General features: G+C 38.2%; 1 protein-coding gene across 4 annotated transcripts in view; it reads right to left on the bottom strand.

The window, feature by feature from the left end:
- Positions 1-3,488: 3,488 nt before the first annotated feature.
- TLCD4 (TLC domain containing 4) overlaps positions 3,489-21,953 on the bottom strand; it is a 45,752-nt gene continuing 27,287 nt past the window's right edge. For all 4 annotated transcript variants that reach the window (XM_056355180.1, XM_056355177.1, XM_056355178.1 and 1 more), the window contains exons 4-7: positions 17,815-17,873; positions 15,850-15,944; positions 13,724-13,797; positions 3,489-10,283 (exon numbers count right to left, since the gene is read on the bottom strand). In XM_056355180.1, coding sequence (XP_056211155.1) covers positions 9,968-10,283; positions 13,724-13,797; positions 15,850-15,944; positions 17,815-17,873 — 544 coding nt within the window. In that variant the 3' untranslated portion in view covers positions 3,489-9,967. The remainder of the gene's footprint in view (positions 10,284-13,723; positions 13,798-15,849; positions 15,945-17,814; positions 17,874-21,953) is intronic.

The raw sequence follows: 21,953 nt of genomic DNA, 5'->3' as shown, positions 1-21,953 counted from the left end.
TCACCGCTTGGCCTCACGTTGTGTCGTTGGCGACCCATCATCCCTCACACCTGCAAAATGGTGTTGTGAAGCATATTAGAAACAGTGCACGCGCCAGCAGCGCACGGAGAAGGTGCACCCCTTCGCGTCTTTAAGCCTACAGAGATACCGTGGGTCCTTAAGGTGATTTTTAAACATCAACTCGTCAAGCCAAGTACCACAGCGCTGCAGGCCGCACTGAGAACGTTGCGTCGCCGCAGAGCCAGGAGACGCAGCTAGCTGTACGTGTGCAGTACTGCGCTAACGCTGCAGCACAGTGGTGCACAACGTGGAGCTCGTTTCGCACCAGAGCAACTCCTGCTCCTGCCCCGTCCCTTTCTGAGCAACAGATGTAAGAGGGAGCACTAATCCTGCACGACTACTTCAATGCTCATCCCACAACCTGGAGTCTCAATAGGCTGTCAAGCACAAAAAGCAGGGTGGGGAGACACAAAACAAACATTCTTTATAAATGTGTAACAATCAGAACTGATCAAAAAACATATTTTTTTTGAAACAGCCTATTTCACTGGGGCAATTAGAAATAAAGTAGGGAGGCATTTAAGCTTCAAGCGGCCCGGTTATTACATGAATTTGGGTTTTTTTCATCCCCAGTTAAAAGTCTGGAAGAGGAGCCTCCTGTGCTCTCTGTTTGTATTTTGGTGTAAAGAAAGAAATGAGTGATTATCGCCCATTTCTCTTGAAAAAGATCAGGAAGATGAATAAAGACAAATTCTAAATCACACTAAGGCAGTTCTAACAAGTGCTACTTCAAATTACATAGCTACCTGAATTAATAAACTTCTTTTATACATTCCTCTCAAGAATACTTCAAAAAACATGTTCACATACCATCTTTCAAAATTGGGTATTTCTTATTAACAAGGACGTGGCCATTTGGTGCGAACATGGAATTAAAAAAAATACAATGCAATATAAAATACCCATCCTTTCACTCATTTCTGCCCTTTTTATAATCTTCATTATGCAGAAGGAAATTGTTTGATTGCAGGAATTATTAGCACAGCATACAGAGAACTTGAGTTAGGAAAGTGGCACCACGTGAGTAACTGAGTATCATACACCTTAGAGAACAACACTATTGCCTCCATCGTTGCCCAAGTGTCAGGCGTATTTGGCTTTGCTGAAAACTCTTAAGACTCTTCGCAGTAACAGCTGTGTAAAAGCAGCACTAAACAAGATAAACCATTTCAGTTTTCACTTGCTGCACTTGACAACACAGTTTAATAAAAAGAGCCTCCTGCAGACCAACTGACACCTCTGCTTCCAAATATTTCAAGACAGTGGCAGAACGACTCTTAAGGTAAAAACGCATTTTTCTCTCTCTGATGTTCTCAAACACGGAATTGGTTCTACACCCTCCTCTCAAAGGACATGATGTTGTTGATGTCAATATGCTGCCCCCCTGCTTCCCACCATCACACTCCACCAGAAGCAACAACTGCACTACTTATTGTCATTGTATAGACAATAGTTTTCACCCTTTATAAGACAAGTCAAGTAGCAAATACTTTCTCCTCAAGGTAAAGCATTACAAAGAACACAAAGATCACAATGAAGCACACAATCTACCTTTAAGTGTGCTGCACTGTGAAGTCCAGAAAAGCAAAGCAAAATAAGAAGATACAACAGTAGTCCACCATCTAAAAAGTGACAGATACGCACTGTGAAGACTAAATAAAAAATAAGTTTTAAAACCCTAATGCAGAATTATCACACCAATAAAAGTACAGAAAACATTTTTCAGCAAGAAGAGAGTAATAAAATTAAATTTGGGAGAAAACGAAGAGCAACTTTGCACCAGAACGTGACAAAGAAGTGGCTATACAAAATACTTTCTATATCCTACATCTTGGGGCGAGGCATGTTTCCCACACTTTAAGCAAGATTTGTTGGATTTGTCAGGTTAAGAATGGCTCACTGAAAGGCAGCCCTTGTTCCCAGCCATGCTTAGCCCTTCCTTTCCACCATTCAGTGCTGCAAGCTGCCCCGTGCCAATCGAAAGTCTCCCACCAAGCCCCCATTGTCCTTCCTCAAGCGGCTGGAAATCTGACCTATATAGCATCTGACCCCAAATAACGTTGCCAGACATTCTGTCACTTCCAAAGAGACCGACTAGTTAATAAGTAGTTTTCTACACTAACAGTGTAAAATTAGTATCCTAAGAATATAATTTACAAGTGGAACTAAATACCCCTTAAAAGACGAGATGATAAAAGTAAAACCCACTGGAATGCTTTGCGTTTTCTTCTAGTAGTTTAACCATTGCATGATATAAAAGAAAACTCAAAGAACCACAAGCAGTTCCTGTGCTTGGAAACCAGTGGTTAAGAAACTGCAGCAACTTCCTCTAAGGATGCTCGCTCCCTACGCATATATTCACTGCACATACAGAATCTAGGAATTGCCATATTAAGGAACTTAATTGCCCACCTTAGCATTCAGAAAGGGACCGTGTAGTGCATCACATCTGGAATACGCTGGCAGCATGTGCTGGGCCTGGCCGAGCCCCCAGCAGCCCTGCAGTGCTGCGCTCGCACCGGTGCCCGCTGGCGGTGACAGCCCACTGGGGTTCTGCTGCTGAGCGGGGCTCCCGCAGCACCACGGCTTCTCCAACCACCCACCCCAGGCTGGGGGGGGCAGGTCTTGGCAGGGGACGCAGCCAGGACAGCTAACCCAAAGTGACCAAAGGGATACTCTGTACCGTATGACATCTGCTCAGATATAAAAGCGAAGAGCAAGGAGGAGGAAGGCAGGGCATTCGTTATTTACGGCATTTGTCTTCCAGAGCAACCGCTACGCGTACTGAAGCCTGCTTCCCGGGAAGTGGCCAAACATCACCTGATCATGGGAAGCAGAGAGTAACATCTTTTGTTTTCCTTTGCTTCCATGTGTGCAACATTTGTTGTTGCTTCACTAAACTGCCTTTATCTTAACTTACAAGGTTTTTTCGTCTTTTCTCACCGCACCATTCTGCTGAGGAGGGGAGTGACAGAGCGGCTTGGTGGGCACCTGCCATCCAGCCAAGGTCAACCAACCACGTAAGAGTAGCTCTTTATCCCTAGAGCCTTCAGACAACTGTCCAGCTTATGTCCTGAAACATGTGACATTACAACACAGTGCAACATAATCATACCATCCAATGCAAGCTTTTTCTCTATACACAACAAAACTCAGTGTAAGTTACATTCCTGGCCCCAGTGATGTCCTACATAGAATTTCAGGCTTTAGAAGTCCAGCCACCTGAACAACAGTGTGGCTCAGAACCCATACTCCTTCCTCTTCTTTTTCTTTTTTAAAAAAAAGATGTGGCACAGAACTTCAAGATACCATATAAGCCAGCTGTTTCTGAACTGAACCCAAAGAAAACTGTTCCTTCATGATGCATTCATTATGGGTGCATAAGCTAATACCATATTAAGAAAGAAAAAATTCACAAAGTAAGAAACTGTGTTCCTTTTCTTTATTATGAAGTACCGATACCTTGCATACAACATGCAATTTATTGCTTATTGACATTATTGCATATATCAAAGGGGAAAAAAAAAATCAGCCAGTATCATTTTATGCAAGCTCCTAAACTGTTCAAACAAAATACAGAAATGCTTCACAATACCACTGAAATGCAAACAAATAACTCAGAATTTATAATAAAAAGTAAGTTTAAACTTATAATACTTAATCATTTGCTTTACCATAACCGATTACTTTTATCACTGATCTGCAGAATTGTTATATTGCATTTTTAAGTTTTTGTGCCGTGATAAGGATTGCTACTACAATCAGGCCACATTATAATTTGAACTTAATAATGTGATCCTGACATTTTGTGACAGCATTAGTATTTACTGCAAACCAGATTGTCAACATGTACCAGAAATCAGTCTAGCAGAGTTTACAGTTTTCAGCCTTGCTCTGCACATAAGTTAGATACATTTATAAAGTTTCTTCTTAGACAGAAGATTATATAAACATTTTTGAATTACAGGCTCCGTTACTTATGCCTAACTTGTAACTCATTTGTTCCCAAGAGATTTTGTGGTTTGGTTTTATATCAAGTTAGCTGTGCTTACGTGTTAAATTATTCTACATATATATAGGTACCTGTCAATATTAAAGAAAACACTGTTTGGTATATGCATGCTAGAACCAAATCCAGGATATTTGGATGTGTGCATATGAAGTGTGCAAATTACATAGCCGAGCTCATGATTAGCCCTTTTCCTCCTTTTCCCCCATCGTGGGTTATTTTGTGAAACTTGAACAGGGTTACAATAAACAAAATATCCAAAATATCCTGCATTCAAAATGTTATGTATTACAGCTTAGTATTAATATTTAAATGTTGCTTTCAAACGTAGCAGATTTTTAAATACCAAAATCTAAAAACTTACATGCAACATCTTCCACTTGGGTGCAGATTCTTATATACTTAAATATTTATAGGCTCATAAAAGCATGTCCTGTCCACAAGACAAGTACAATGTTTGACATCCCACGCATAGATTAAAAATAAAGATACACTACAGTATATTTTATTTGCTTTTGTATTTTCAATTTCAGTAAGTGGGAAGTTATAAATAGCACACTGAATCATTATATGGTTGATACCAAGTCATGCTGAACTCTTCATAATTCACTCTTTTAAAGACGTTTCCTTTACCTTACAACTAGATTTAAAAAAATTTATGTACGTGGTTATAATCAGATGCCCTCTCAAGTGCAGGACATCACACAATGAAACTGATCTCGGAAGAAATTTTGCCAAAATATTTCTTATACCAAACAATACAATTTATTCTTCATAGCTACCTTCTATTCTTTACTGAGCTATAAAGTGCTTGGTTATTATAAATAGAGCAAGAATGTCAAAGGAGGTAGCTAGTAGAGATTTATAACACATAAGAAACCTTATCAAGTGTTAGTCACCTAAAAGTATGATCTGATGCTTAATTCCAGATCTCTAAACATCCCAAGATCCCACATATCTTTCACCTTCTCTACCCTAAAAAAAGAACTTGAAAGTTGTGTTCAGGAAATCCTCAGACCTTGGCCTGCCCAACAAAGAGATTTTACCTGGGTTTGGATGAATGTTAAAGTTCATGAATACTGATCATCATTTCCATTTGACTGCTGTCAGGATCTCAGCAATGAAGTACTGTTCTTTTTCCAGCTGTCAGATATATTCCACAGACAGAGAAACCCCACCAGGAACAAATCCTTCCCTGTAGCCAGATAATGAGGTTGTACAGTAGGCTATTAAAAATATGCAAGAAGGTTGTCCATACATTTCAAAGTCATAGAATGTTTTGGGTTGGAAGGGACCTTAAAGATTGTCTAGTTCCAGCCCCCCTGCCACAGGCAGGGACACCTTCCACTAGACCAGGTTGCTCAAAGCCCATCCAGCCTGGCCTGGAACACTTCCAGGCAGTTTTTAGTCTGAAAATTCTAGTCCCTTTCTATTTGCTTTATTGACAGCCAACACTGCACCAGATCCTAAGCTGGAGTAATTATCAAGCAGCCCTTTATTTTCCTCTGAATGGTTCAGCAGAAGCATCACAAAACAATTTTACAAATTTCTCTATTTATGGAAAGCTTGTATGTCCGTGTACTTAAAACACACAAGTCCAAGAGAAAAAGTCCTCTTCATACAGCAAACAACAACTGATAACCCATTTTATACAGTTTGAAAATTGTAAATAGATTAGTTTTCCACTGTGAACAGATATAGAAATACCTAAACCTTTCTGCTATGTATCGGTCTGCTGTTGTCTCAACCAGAGCAGTAGGAAGACATCTGAATCTTTGTTCTTATGTTCTCAAAGTCTCCTCCACCTCTCCTCCACCTGATTGAATGCATTTGCTCATTTGTGTAAGCTTTACTCATAGGTTAACATTAGTTCTGCAGTATGAGTAATCTTCTCCTGTAATTTTCTAAGTAAAGATGGAAGTAATTCTCTTCCAGACACTGATTAATTTAAGAAATTTTAATACAAAATTTGGCATTGTTAAGAACTGGTATATAAAATCAGCTCTGCTCATTTTCCTGTGCATAGGATATTTTTCATTATTCAATAGATTCTGTTTTTTAAGCAATTAAGTTATTAAATTGAGCTCACTGAAGATAGCATGTATTTATAGAGGTAGAGTAGGCTTCAGAGATGTCATTCTTACCACTGAAGAATGCACACAGATAACCCATAAAGCATCTCTGTAGTGTAAGGCGCTCTCGACTTCACTGAAATCCACCGATACACTCACTGAGAAAATGAGTATTTGAAATACATTTCTTCTCTGCAAGTACCGTATCCACAAATCAATTGTAAAAGCAAAACCTGACATGCCATTCCCCTGTAGTAGTTCTGAAAGTGGTATTTACTCATCTTTTGATGAAGAAGTTAAGCCATAAAAAAAAGGAAACTTGCATTCCTACATACAGCCTTATCAATACAGACTCTCCCATGATCATCGTGCTAATTTTATGTCACCTGGTACTGAAGCATGTAAAAGAAAAGAAAACTAAGATATCTGAGCAATTTTAACAGGATTAACTCCTTCCAATTGATATGTCCATGCCAAAGACACCTGGTGACACACCAAGAGTCTGCTTTTACACTAGACAATGCATCTGTTAAAAATAGAAGCTTTAAGCCACTAATAAGAGAATATTACATTCTACAGGTAGCATTTATTACGATGCTACTTATCATGCATTTACTTTTTTGCATAAAAAAGCAAAGACACAAGCTTGCAACATTAAATTTCATCAATGTTTCACCACAGTTTTAAAATAATAAAGTGCAATTGAAGAACAGGTGCTGCAGTTATCTAATTTGCTGTATTATAAGCCTTTAATGCCAGGTAAGAAGTGCCCTACACTAATGTATTCAGTACATTACAACTTTGCAGCCTGTTTACTACACTTCTTGCTGAATACACAAGTGTTAATGATTTTATTTTTTTTTTTCATCAGGAAATTGTCTTCTGACACATAGTAAATACGTAACATAACTGCAATATATTAAAAAAAACAAATTAGAAAATTTAAACCTAATGCATTGCAAAACATTGTTTTAATTACACCAATTTTGTATAGCACTCCAAAATCTTACACATTTTAAAATAATCGTCACACTGCCCTTTCATTCTGGATTGTTGCCTTGTTCCCTGAAGTGTATAGTGCAGGGTTTTGGGTAGGTTTTTTTGTTGTTGTTGTTTTTAATGTAGTTTTAACATAATTTTATTATATCTTGACCTACTTCCCCCCCCCCATCACATACAAGTCTATGTGGAAGTGAAAGAAATGGACCATTTTAATTAATGTTCTCCATTGAAAATAAAAGATTTTAAATCCTGAAGTTAAAGATTAATGCTAAGAAGGGATGAAATTCAAAAAATTTTGTGAGTTATCCCTTTAAGAGTTGCTCCCAATCAACTTCTTTCCTCCTACTTCCTGAACAACAAAAGCAGACTTCTACTTTCAAACATATTCTCCAAAGTGTTTGAATTTACTCGATTTAAAATTAATTTTGGAAATGAACGAGCTATTACAAAATGGTTCCCTGATCTAGTGACTTAAAAAGCAGAGGAAAAAGCATTTAATGTACACCTTTAAGTCATAGAGGTGACAGAACACAGAAGCTTCATACGTAGCATAGCTTTTGCATTAGATACACTGAAATCACTATTTTAAAAGATACCACATTCTGCAAATTAGTGTAAAAGGGAGACTCTTTCTTTCAGCAAAGCAGGTCACAGGATCAGCTCTCGGGCTATGGATTTACTGGTACCCAATAAGGTACCGCGCTCGCTCACATCACACCGCTGAGCAGATTGCCAGCTTTCCCAAGGCATAAACAGATCTTTTGTCTGTAGGCTTGCGAGGTATTAGTAAGCACAGAACCCAAAAAACACAAGTATTAACAATCCTTGATCTCCCTTAACAAGGCAGGATTGGGAAACGGTTTTGGAAAAAAGCCTGCCCAGCTAAACAGTAGAACTAGGCTTATAAAAGTGCATATCACACTAGCCCAAACAATGCTCCCTGGCATCATTTTAATTGGGGAACTACACTCATCACAGCTGCCCTGGTTATAAGGCATTTCTGCCTGAGCAGTCCTCTTGGGGTCTTACAGACACCAGAGTCCAGGAAAACAGGAACGCTCTATCCCTCACCTGAGAGCACGGTACTGGGATGCTCGCACCTCCAACCACAGCGGGGAGAGCTCATGTCACCCCGTGTCCCGGTTTCAGCAGCTACATGGGGCTTAGTCACCGGCCAGGGTTAAACCACGACACCCAGCTTTGTTAGAGGAAACAGGGCAAGAGCAAAACTAATCAGCCTACGCAGGGTAAATATTTTACCTTTCCGTTAAAAAATAAATCGCTTAAACAGCCTGCTACAATCATTGGGATGCGCACTAAAGTACTGAGCCAAAATGGACACTTTCAGCACACCTTACCAGAAGGTATAACAGATAAGTAACATTAAAAAAACACCAAACAAACCACACAAACCCCCCAAACCACCAAAACAACAAAACCCACACCAAGAAAAAGAACAGAAATTAATCAGTCCCAATTCAGATGTGGTTTAAAGTAAGCAAAACAAAACCAAACTACACGCAAATGCCGCCTTCAAAATCATTCAGAAATAAAAAACAGGATTTCCTCAAATTGTATTATAAATTAGACTCAAGACTACTCCTAGGTGGTAAGATCACTTCCTGATAACCTCCAAAGCTTGAAGTTTGCAGAAGAAGGAACAGAGTACCTACTGACAAATAACATGGTTTAAAAAAAATAAAACATGTCGTCTACAAAGTGAACTGTCATTATTCTATGGAATTACCGTACAGCTTTACAGAAGTTTGGCACAGTTATTTAGAGAATGTTTTCAGTCAAAAACTCAGATTTCTGATGCGATTAACAAGGAAAGTGTGACAAAAAAAAAAAATGAACACTTCACATCAAATGGGTCACTTCTGTCACAAAAGAAAAAAATATTACCAAACATTACATATCACATATACAGAAGAATTATCTCCTTACAATTCAACTTCATATCCAAATAGCCAATGGTTAAAAATACTCCGAGGAGAGCTGCAGCACTTCTCAAAGGTAGTAGCAGCAAAAGAAAAAGCACTCCAGTAAGAATTATGCAGTTTCCACACATCATTTACCATATTAACTTATGCAAAAATTTCCATGGGCAACATAGATGTACTATTGCATGTAACCTAACACAGCAAAAGTGAATCCTTCCCATCAAAATCAGAGAATCTTCACAATTTTTAAAATATTCTGTAGTCTTATAATACAGCATTTTAGATAAAATTATTTCATAAATCTCCCCAATTGGTTTGCATTCACGTAAGGCAGAACAAAAAGCAGTAAAAGACTTCACAGAATCAAAGCTACAATTTTAGCTTTTCTTGCAAAAAATTAAAAAGTTGTCAAGAATGAAATCTTGATTGTTATTCCTAGAAGAAAACATAGAAACGTGCCAGGAAAATTGCACTGTATCAGGAGTTTGGGGATTTTTTTTTGTTTTCTAAAAAAAAGAGAGATGTCAGTATTCACGGGATTTACAAAAGACATTAATCTGAGAAACCTGAGTGAAACACTTTGAACACACTGGTGGACAAGCAAGTAACCAGTCTGCTCTTTTCTAATTTCAGTAGCTTGTAACTGTTTAGAACAGACACGTGGAACTCATTTGTGTGAGCTTTTGCTTTTACTCCTCACTGGACAGGATCCGTAAAGCATGGCCCTGTGTGTGCAGGCAGTGTGGCTAGGGAAAGAGTAAGGTCAGTACAGAGGTAATACCTTGTTTCCTTAAAAGGAGCATTCCATGGCAGAAATGTGCACTGTTTCAGTGAACCCAAATTATTTTCATAGCAGAAACTTCATTTTATGCATATGATTTCTAGTCATATTTTCCATTTCTATGCGTTTTGGCTTCCTCCTGTCCAATAAGACAAATGACTTTGTAGCATCCTTTTGCAATTTTGACCATCCACATCACGTTCATAACATCCAAGACAACACTTGAGATAATCCAGGCGCTCTGGGCTGCAAATCCTAATCTCTGGAAAGCCTCTGTTCCAAATGAAGAAAGTACATGGCTGTAATATATAGGCATGACGGCAATCCTCACCACGAAGAACACAACTGTCATCAGCACACCATTGACGATGTTGGCCTTTGAAGATTTGGGATATCCCAGTACTTCAAAAAACCACCTGCAAAAGAATTGTTCACAGATACCAGGCAGACTTGAAGCCATGTCATTAAAAAAGGATTTTATGTCATGGTTTTTCTAATTAATGATTTACTTTATTAATTGCTTCTACCCTTATCATTTCTAAATAACTGCACTGTGTCTTGGCTTAGTTACAAATTCCTCTGCTTGGCTGCATTTTATTTTCCCCGCTTAAGCAGTGTGTGATATCCAGTACATTGCAGAACAATGCGTAGAAAATCTTGCTTTGAATTGTAAACCAATTGACAGCCAGTGTGTATTTCAGTGACTATTGTATAACACACTATAACTCAAAATCTCTTTTAAAATTACAAATACAGACTTATTACTTGTTACTACATTTTGCACCAATAGGCAACTAAAATTCTATTTGTTTCCCTGAAAGCAATTCTAGCATGGCATTTGGATATGGTAATCTAGATGCAGCTTTAATTTCCAGTTTCTCAGATTCAGGATTTTCTCACTGCTTCTGTTCAGCCCAAAACCAGAACTTCAGAACCAGACATTGTAAACGGCACTGGATCATGTCACAGCTAGGTATGTTACTTAATGAAAAAGATAAATCTAACTCCCCAGCCTTTCCTACTACTGGGTCATAAGTGATCTTTAAAAAAAAAATAAATAATAATCTTGCATATTAATTCCCTAATAGACAGGAATAACATCTATTGCCTAGAATACAGATCCTACAGCTTGAATTCCTAGGAAAAGGGACAAACTCCTCCAATTCTTTAACATTTACACTTAAACCAGAATAAAAGCAAGGAAAATTTGTGCAACAGTGGCAGGTTAAAGACAGGACCAGAGGAAAACTACTAAAATTACTGTATTCATGATGGGGGATGGGGAGGGGAAGTGGAATAATCAGTTTCATTCCAAGAAGATATGGGGGTAAAACTATTTAACAAAATAACAGTTTTAAAACTGGTTTTAAAAGTATTTTTAATTACCTACAGATTACAACTTAGGTAATTATAGATATACTAAAAAGATTTGCCAGACATCCAGCTCTAACAGAAAAAGTCCAGGAATTCATTAAACATGCAACTAAGGCAATTAAAATCCTGGCTTTCAAGGTAGCAGTTCAGCCTGGAAGCAGGATACCTCACCACAGAAACACTTACTGGGATGATAAAAAGAGAGACCTGGTATATTTGGTCAGACTAACAGAGTCTACAAATTCATTGACATATATGATGCAGATTCCAAAAGCAGTATCAAAAAAGGTTGTAAGATATGTTGTGATGTGCCAGTATAGGCAACTGGACACCTGCTTAGCAACTTCCCTCTCCCAGCAAATTAAAAAAATAACAGTCAGCACATCACAGTTATCATTACAATTTTACCCACCACAGTTCATAATTGATTACAGAAATGCTGATACCAACATTAAAAGATCTAAATGCTTGGCATGGAGACAACCTCCAATTAGACACCCCTAACAACACAGACAGCAAATACAGACAATTCTGAGATTAGAATATCTTCTTATATTTTAATAATAGCTCTTTTGGCAATACTAAGAATGCAAACAAGAGACAATGTAAGTCATTATCATTATCCACTACTTACTGTCTTCAGGGTCTGGTTCTCTTCAAATTTAATGGGAAAAAAAAAAACCACCCCAAACCCCAAAAAAACCGCAAACATTCATGCACTAATGAGATGACATCCCTTAGTGCGAGGGACCTTATCTCCTACAGTGACTTCCATTTCTCTGAGAAAGCAGTAAATGTTGGTATTCAACGACACATGATCTCACCACAGGCATTTTAAAAGTATAACATATATTACTTCTAATAGCCAGATGTACCATGATACTTCCAAACACCAGCCCAAAAGGTAAGCATCAGTATAGGTACCACTTAAACCCAGGATGAAATCCTATCTTGGTAGATGTCAGCTGGGAGAACAGCCATCCACCAGGACATGAATTTCAATATAGAAACCTAAAATATAATGCCACCTTTTCCATTTTCTTACTCTCCTCTTCCTTGTATTACTAAAATAAGTTTAAAGTGTTAATTTTCTCCTCGGTTTCTCTGTGCACATGAAGCATGGACTGCATTAGACTATAACCTCCTACTCAACTGTGCGTGGGCAAATGAAAGCAACCTCTGAGGAGCTCCATTATCCCACCCTACCCTCCTGTAAGTTGCACTTACCAAGCTAATGATCTAAAGGGATTTCAGCACAATCTTTTTTATTCTTAGAGATCTGAGGAATGGTCAAGTCTCATAAAATATTTCAGAGTTTACAGTCATAATGTAGTAACAGGTAATACTCAGTACCCTATTTGCAGGAGGATTACAGTTCCTATTTGCCTTACAAACCTTATCATTTCTTTACCAGGCACCTGGAAAAGAAAACAGATGCCACACATGTACGATCAGTAAAGTAAAAATACACCCCAAAAAGTACACTTAAGGAACAGGCAGCTGATATGCTGAAAGATCTGACCCTACATTGCAAAAAAACAGAGGAAGAGGAGAGAACCGTAGCACTGCTTATACCAAAGCCCCTCTTCTGAGGTGAAGTCTTCCTGGGGCAAATCCCTGTCCCCAGCTGGGTTATGGTGGCTACAGAGTAAGGAGAGAAGCCACCCTCCCCAGAGCACCGGGAAACTCCACTGACTGCTTTCCCCTACCTGCTGTACATGGCGTTACCACGGTCCGTTTCTGATACTCACAGCACCAGTTCTAGTAGCAACACTAGAACCAGAAGCCGTATCAGGCTTTGACTCCCACTGAGGTCTGCAAAAGAGCCTTCTGCCACTTTCTTCTCTGATCACAAGTGTGAAGATTAACCATTCCATTTAGATGCTTTACTGTTTTTCCAATTTAAGGGATTAAAATAATCTACAGAACTATTTTTAAAGTAAATAAATAACATTATAAATGTTTATTCTATGTATTCATATGCCTATATTAATATTGATCTATAAACGTGCAGTATTGCAAAATAAACTTCAGACTATCTAGGGCAATGCAATTCCATTCTTGTACGCTGATGACAATGCTATCTTGCTTCTTTTCCTGGCCCATAATACTGAAAGAAAAACCCCTGTTGAAAATTATGGCTTTATTATAATAATTAAACAAACATACAGAGGTTAAACACCAATATTATTATTTTTGAAGTGTGTGTTCAGTAGTTTCATAAAAATCTGGCATTTCATATGAAAGCAGGTCTACTCTAAAAAGGAACTTGGGTATGAATACATTAGTTATACTGTTGCAACTATAGCAGAAAAAACTTCATAGCAAAAACCTTATCTGCATAGCAATCCTTAGTTCAATATATATATATAAATTCCCTTTCAGCAGACATTCAACAAAAAAGAAATCCTTCTTAAGTGACAGAAATAATAATACAGATTCAAATTTAAAGTAACTACACAAAAACTCCCTAACCACTTACCGCTGATTGACAAAAGGAGTGGAAAACTCTGCAAGCAGACGGAAGTTTCCAAAATAAGCCAACAGACCTTTGCTCTGGTTAGCAAAACAAAATAGAGATACAAAAATCAACAATGTAGATGTGAAATCTTGATTAAAATCTTCAAGTATACACAGAATGATACATCTCAACCTCCTTATTAAAACTCATAGTGAGTTTGTCAGCTGTGGCCAACTTCCTTACAATTTCAAAATGAAGTTTACTACAAAAGCTGCGGTTGTCCTTCAGGTATCTTGAATCAGTAGTTCCTTACTTTACCTTTTGGATTTCTCAGTGTCTAAACAAACTGAACAGAAACACTGTAAGCTAAAGAAAAGTGTCTCTGCATTATTTTAGGAACATAATTTGCCAAAGTGAAGATGAACCCCAGCTCTTAATTGGCAGCAGAAAGATCACACAGAGCCCTTCTCTCCTCCACATGACAGGCAAAGGCCTTTCCACCAGCTCTGCAGCAGTCCCTGCCGTGCCCTGGCCGTCAGAAGAAGACCACATCTTCTCCTTGCTAGCATCCAGGTAATGGTGTGGTACATTTACACTGATACGCGTAAACTGAGCCCTTTCCTCCAAGTGACAAAGTACAGCATATTCTCTGCTTTATCGTTTGGTTGTGCTGGCAATAGTATCCCGTTACACAATGGTTGGATAAGCAGCAGTTTGCAGATATAGAAAGATTTTTTGAAAAATTTTGGTAGGTCTCCTGAAAAAACCCATAGAGTGCGTGTCACGATTCCTAGTTCCCCCCCTGAGCATGCTAATGCCCACTACTTCAGGCATTTCATGTCATTTCACACTGAAATACCAAATAGAATTTGGTATACCAAATACCAAACAGAAAATTTGTGTTCTTAATCAAATTCTCTCCTATCTTCAAAAGCAATTTTTGAAATAAGATACTTAGGAATAACGTTCTCTGAAGATAAGAGAATGACAGTAACACAGAGACATATCCAAATAATAACTGCTTTTAAAAAGTTCACACTAACACTACGCTTTCTATCTACTCCAGAAAAAAACTAATGGATTTTCTGCATCAGGGATTAGCCTTGGCAGTGGTATTTTCATTTCTCTAGTATTCAGCTCTAATTCACTTTCATTCGTGATAATATTAGTAGATCTAATTATCTTCAACCCGAAACAGAGCATTTACTTATCCGTGTACTTCATCCTCTTTAAAACATTACATGGGAAATCTGACAGTAATCTGGCATCTCGACACTTTTAATATTGTAATCCTGGGATTCACACAGTAGGCAGGGAAAGAAATGTGGTAAATGAACTAAATTCTATTTTATAAAATGTATTTATTTATTGAATGAGCTTTTCAGAAGAAATTCAGAAGCATTACTCTGGAGGTCAATGGGATTTGTACCAAGTCACATGGGCATCTCCGAGAAATTCCAGCAGCAGCAAAGAGTAACCAAGTCTTTATCCTCAACAGTATCCTTCTCTTCCTCTTTTTCCTTTAATGTACATATGACACAGATATTTGTGGATATATACAGTTAATCATCCGTTGCTTCCCCACAAAGTAACCTTAAACAAGAAGCCTCAGAGGACCAGTTTGTATGACCACAGATTTGGGGGGGCGGTAGGGTGTGTGTGTGTGTAAATCCCAGGAAAAAACACACCCAGCTGTTTGTAGTACATTCACCAGAGCTAGGGATCACTGACCTATGGCCTCTGCAAATAAGAGCAGAACATAACCACTTGAAACCATTTCTTTCTAACTTTCTAACTAACTAGTCACACTTGTGATTTTATTTGAAACCCTTTTCTATAACCATGTGAAAAGCTCCTCTATCAAAGTCTCTCTACAGCAAAAACTGAGAAGAGTTTTAATTTCAGCACTTTGGTAAGTTACACATTTTTTGTTGAAGGACTGTAACATTGAAAAGGCATGCACTTACCGCAAATGACTGATAAAACCATTTAGAAAATAATGATGATTCAAAATATGAATATGCCTTTCACAAAACTAATACACCAACCAGTGAAAAAAAATTTTAAACACTAAGCAAATGAGATCTCTAAAAGCATTGTCTTCAACGTCATCTGCTTGTTATGTTACTGGAAAATAGAGCACTCACCAGTACAAAATAGTAAGCATACAGAGCTGCCAAGTGATGTATTACAAAAAACTTGTCACCAATTGCCTTCCAGTAGTAAATAATAAGCAACAAATCTACAAGAGAAAAGAAATAATGATAAAGAACAATTTATTACACTACCACTGACCTCAGAATAGCGTTTCTCTAAGTTTTAGAGGTATAAATGCCAACATACGGCATCAGTAGAAACTCTCTGAATTATCTGTGAACAGAAAAACTTTATCCTAAAGACTTTACTAGTCCAAGCATTAAGAAACAGTATTCTTCCAAAAGTTGCCATAAATTATTACTTTCCACATAAATGGAAGTACAGAGGTGACAGCTTTAGCTGACATATTTTGGAAGGAAAAAGTGGATCCCAGATCTTATAGCATAACTTCACACTTATGAACCCAAATATTTGGAACAAGTGACCAAAAAAAATAAGGGGGCGGGGGGGGGGGGGAGGAAAGGAGGAGGAGTGGGCTACCAGCGGCATAGCCAATATAAAAATACATGCAATAAATGCAGGGATCTATTATGGGGAACTTCTGAATCAAGAACTAGTTATATTAGCAAATGGAACCATTTACCAAAAATATTTTGTAATGGGCACTTGGAATGAGTAGCATGTTTACTTAAGTTAATCAGAGTTTTCCAATTACCACAAAAGTGATATAGTGGACCTGAGTTACTGTTACCAGGAAAGCTTTGACACAAAAGTTCCTTCTTCTCCCATGATGGTCTGAGATTTCAGAAGATTTTCTTTTCTTTAGTGGAACAAGCAATTTCTGCCCCTACTTTCTCCAAATGAGTACTTTGGACTGGAATATTAGTGACCAAGGTTCCAAATCAAAGATTCTTCCCTGTGCCTTTTGTATCTCCAGTGATTACCTTGATGTCTTTTATATTAGCTAACCTCAGGCAAGACTCCATCATCTGACTTAGCCATGCCACTTCCTATCAATAATTAAAACATTAACTATATAAAGAAGCGAGAGAGAATGAGTGCCCAGGTTCAGGTCTCTGTTCAAAGGCATTCATTAATTCATAATGAAAGTCTAATGCATAATTATTCAAAAATAGATACCAATGAATTTAAAGATGGGAGCTGAAGTTCTTACAAAAAAACAGACTTAAACTATCCCACAGTTTAACTGAGTGTGCTGATCACCCCATTATCAGTTCCACTAGGGTGAGAAATGTAGTCTGAGATACAATCAAGTCCACAGCCCAATCTCTGACCAGAGACTCCATCCTAACATGAGAAGTTTTCCCTGAAAATAGTCCAAGTCACAACAGGTTTTTGCTTTGGTAAGTCAGTATTATCCATACACACCACAAAAGAAAACTCCAAAGCATTTTGTAGCAAAATTCGCATGCCAGTTTTAGTTGACAGTAAATGAGGAACACAAAACATATATAGGGGTAAACGCCATACCAACAAAATAACTAAATTTTCCATGTTTACACATGACTAAATTTTGGCTTAAAGTGAGACTGAAAGGTGGACAGGCAGGATCCTATGGCATCATTCGCTCAGCTTGTATTGAGGGTTACTAAAATGCTTGTGCCAGCATTCTGAGGTCACAGAAGAAACATGATAAAAGAGCTACAAGTTGTAGACACTCTGAAGGGAGTGAAGGGCACTGCTTTAACACCTTCTCAGCTGGCTGAAAAACAAGACTGAGCTGGAGTTGGTGGTTGTGTATCAAACCATCATAAAGCCACACGGTGGCATTTCCTCAGTGCTTGGGGAGATATCATTCCATCTTCCACATTCACTGGCAAGATCCTGTGATTTCACCACAACCCACAACTCCATTAGCAATTTAAAAGCCACAGCAGAAACTATTGTATACACATCTTATCTCCAGCATAGTGGCTCAATATAAACATATAGGCATAGTGACTCAATATAAATATACAGGTTGCGTGTGTGTTATATACATGTTGCATAATTACCAGAAATGAGGTAGCCTGTGGTAATAGCAATATTCAGTTTCACAATTGAAGGGTCACCCCTGTAAACATACCAAAAATACACAGTTACAGCCTTTATAACAAGGTAATTTGCAAAGGACATACACATACCAAACACAATGTCCATCGGGTCACCTTATTCTTATCCCATCAGTAAGACCTTATGAGATTTGGTTAAAAAAGGTCCTAGTCACGCAAATGGATTACTTTTTACCCAGATATAAGACTAACTACCCTAACCAGGACTACCCTCTGCCTTTGGATAGAGACTGCCCCCAAGAGCCTTGCTATTGCTAGGGTCCAGCGCTGAAACCCAGCAAGTACCCTGAGCTGGCTTCTCTGGAAACAGAGAGCAAGAGAGAACAGCGCAGGCAGTGGCTCTTTAGCACTTTAACTGACACTCTTGCGTCTCCATTTTTGTTCTTCTGCCAGTGTTAAAACTTTGTTAAGGGTGACAAAAATATCTTGCTCAACTGGTGCTTTTCATATTCATAAGAGGATGGATGCTTATAGGGATAAGCAGAGTAGAAGAAGACATGAAAGGAATTATTTGCCAGTTCTTTGGAGCCAAGGAGCCTTCAAGAAGAAATGCTTTTCAGAGTAGTTTCACACCTTCTGTCCCTTCCCTTTTGGTGCCAAACATTCAGCAGGCAAAGCTCTTAGCACACACACAACTTCAGTTCCTCTAGGATTTTCAACAAATCCAAACTTGTGAATACAGCTCAAGAAAGGGCAGCATCCACGTTAAAGCAAGTAACATTTGTTCTTTCCTCCACTGTCCCCTCTGCATTCCTACTTTGAGGAGTTTTGTAAGCAGATCTCTTTTTCTCAGCACAGAGATCGTAACTTTTATTTTAACTAAGTTGTGCATCTAATCTAGATGTTTTCTGTAAGTATGAATTGAGCTTCAAGTGACAGATCCACAGATTTATAAAACGTGCACTGCTCCAGACAAGCTGTGACAGCAATCTTTGTTGTAAACCTTTTGAGAAAAGAGGAACATAACTGTGCTTACAGCCACCTCCAATACAAAGTCTACCTCAGCTAGAAAGCAGTAAAATGCTATTACTTAGCTATTACTTCTTAATCCTATCGGAAGGAAACAGTGGGAGAGATTTCCTGTATTATTAAAATCTGCTCACTAGATTTGAAGGCTTTCTTAGTGTCTAAAACTAACTGCTTCTCTGAGCGAGGGGGTAGCTTACAGGAAAATAGGACTCACAAAACCAGAATTCTGCCATTAGGTGAGGAAAAGGATTACCAGGAGAGCCTGAAGCGCACTCCATCTCTTAACGCTGGCCACAGAAGCTCTCTTAACTACAACTTGAGACAGGAACATCCTTCCATGGCTTCAAAACCTGGTTTCATGAGTTACATAGGTTGTGGGCTAAGCGCTTCTTTAGGGGTAGCTCTTCTAAAACTCACAGCTAGACCCCAAGCACAGACAGATGTGTTCTCACAACTAGCAGAAACAAGAGAGTTACAGCCCTCCGTCAGATCTCCCAGCTGCAGCAGCAGCAATGTCACAACTGAACTTGTTGTTGGGAGGGCTCCCAACACACGTCAGCACCAAGACTGAGCCTGTGCCCAAGAACCTTCCTATTCTTCTCTAGAGAAGATGCAAAGGACTAAGCATGTGAAATCGGTTCCTTGATATAGGTAAACATGAGTTAACTGGATGAGACAAGGAATGACTCAATTCCCTTTGTTCTTTGCATGAGAACAGCCACCTTGCAACAAACCTTTTCTAGACTTTCTAAACCAACACTGTAACAACATGTATGGCTGCACTGCCCATCTGTCACATCCCTTCAAGAAGAGTCCATGTTACAACCCCCAGTTAATCTCAACTAATGGAAAACCTAGAATTTAGTCTAAAATCTTCTACATCTCCTGACCTATCTCCTTGAATAGGAAGTGCAATGGAGCTTATGAACCCTGACGTTTGCAGCCTAGTTTTGATGCAAGCAATAGCCAGGAGTAACAAACAGGGAGTGACTTAATAAGCAAGAGGGAAGAGCGATCTCTTTTGTGATTGCTAAGGAGGTGTGTTGGCAAATGAATTGCACGTGAACATACATAGGCAGCTATAAAAGTCCACATGACCAACTTTCTTCAAACTTCTTTGCAGATACAAAGTCATATATTGGCAACTGTAAAGTGGACAGTCATATGAAAAAGCCTGCTCTTCTATGAAGCTACAGCTTAGTTTACTTATTTACATGTTCTCCCTCTCCTAATCTGATCTCTACCACCTCCACATGTTATTCTCACCATCTCAAAAACAATTTCTACATCATCTGTTAGCTAGTCTGTTTTACATATTAAAAAAAAAAAAAGGCTAAGCGTTATGAAGTCCTAGACCATCAAAAAAAGTATACATACACAGTGCTGATGGCTCCCTGTAACTTATCAATGCTCCAGACTTTATTATCGTCTGTTGGCATCTGTCATATCTAGTTTCAGTCACTACCTGGCAATAATACCATATCCTCTCTCCATTGAACCCAAACCCTTAGGAGAAGTCCTGATCCCTTTCAAGACATGTCAACAACATGCATTTGAGCCCAGAAGTTAGGCTGACATACACAGAGGCTCAGAACTTGTGACTTTCCATTATAGGTATAGGTATCTTTTTAAATCCCGCAGAAAAGAACTGGTTGGGTATGTCATAAAGTCAATGCCTACACAAAGAGGATAGCAATAGCTAGAGGGAAAGAATGGATCAAAACCATCTCAGTGGTCTAAAATTGGCGCATCTGTGTAATGTTTTCAGGCTACCTGAGCAAGAACAGTGCAAGGAAGCCGCACAAAGGACTCCTGAACATTTACTTAAACTACTGAAACTAGATTCACAGATGTTTCTTGTATTGCTAATAAGAGATTCCTACAAAAAGGCTTGTCTGTGTATATAGTTCATATACATCTGTGTGTGTGTGTACACATATATATGTATATACACATAAGGCTCAAGCCCCACAGCTTTATGCCTGCATTTCAAGAGGGTATTAGATTTCCAGACTGAACAGCCTTGCAAAGGTCCATCTGGCACTTCCTGTATAACTTGGGTTTTTTTCCTCTTCAGTCTTATTCAATTAAAATCGAGACTATGTGGATTCAGCTACAAATCAATGTAAAAATGATAAGCAACTTAAGACTCAGTGTACAGCTAAGCCATAAAATAGACTGGGAAAAAATAAATGGTTAAAGCTCCACATGGTCAGCTAAGGCTTTAATTACTGTGTACCACAAACCAATACAATATATGGGGGAATGCAGAGACTAATGCTAGCATTCTCATTTTTGAGAGTAATGTACATTTTCTTCTAAGGCTGACTTTTACATCTGTAAATTCTGAGAAAACCACCCTATGATTCTACTTCACTGGCAGAAGAAAGTCTAACACAAAGTTTTATTTTACTCACATGCTGCACACAAGTAGTTATAAAGCCATGGGCAATATTACGTTTGGTCCTCCTTTGCACTTAATCACTTGCATGAACATGAATTCAAATCATTGCAACTGTTTTAAATACATTAAGTGATACTTCACACATTTTAAAACTATTAGTTGAATAACTAAAAATACTGATTTCCACATCTAGAAGGTGTGCTGTGCACTTTTAATTGACAGACTCCTGAAACCACTAAGATAATTTTGACCAAGAAACAATTTACAGAAATACTGCCCTGAAATGAACCTGAAGTTTTCATTTAAAACACGGATTGGATATACTTCCACTAGATTTTTAAATATATCTAGTTTTCCTTACTCTACCAAATGTAAATAAAACCACTGACAGCAATTGTTGTAAACATATCCAAACAGAAGAAACTATTTAGAAGCAATACTAGAAACACAGAAAAAAATCCCCCAACAGCAGACAGATATTTTTTTTTAAGATTTAATGTTTTTACATCATCTGGGATGCTAAGGCTCCATGAGCAAGATTAAGTTTTCAATGCAGAATTCAAAAATATCTAATATAACATTTCGCGAACTTAGTAAGAACAAAAAAGTGGCTCAATTTCTGCTCAATTTGATATTTTCATGGAATTATACCAGGAAACTTTAGTAAGTGTGAAGACTCGTATTTATTGTCACCGAGAGGCTTTTATTT

Source organism: Falco biarmicus, chromosome 11 (genome assembly GCF_023638135.1).
Source record: "Falco biarmicus isolate bFalBia1 chromosome 11, bFalBia1.pri, whole genome shotgun sequence".
NCBI classification, from domain to species: domain Eukaryota; kingdom Metazoa; phylum Chordata; class Aves; order Falconiformes; family Falconidae; genus Falco; species Falco biarmicus.
This window is presented reverse-complemented; position numbering and strand designations above follow the sequence as displayed.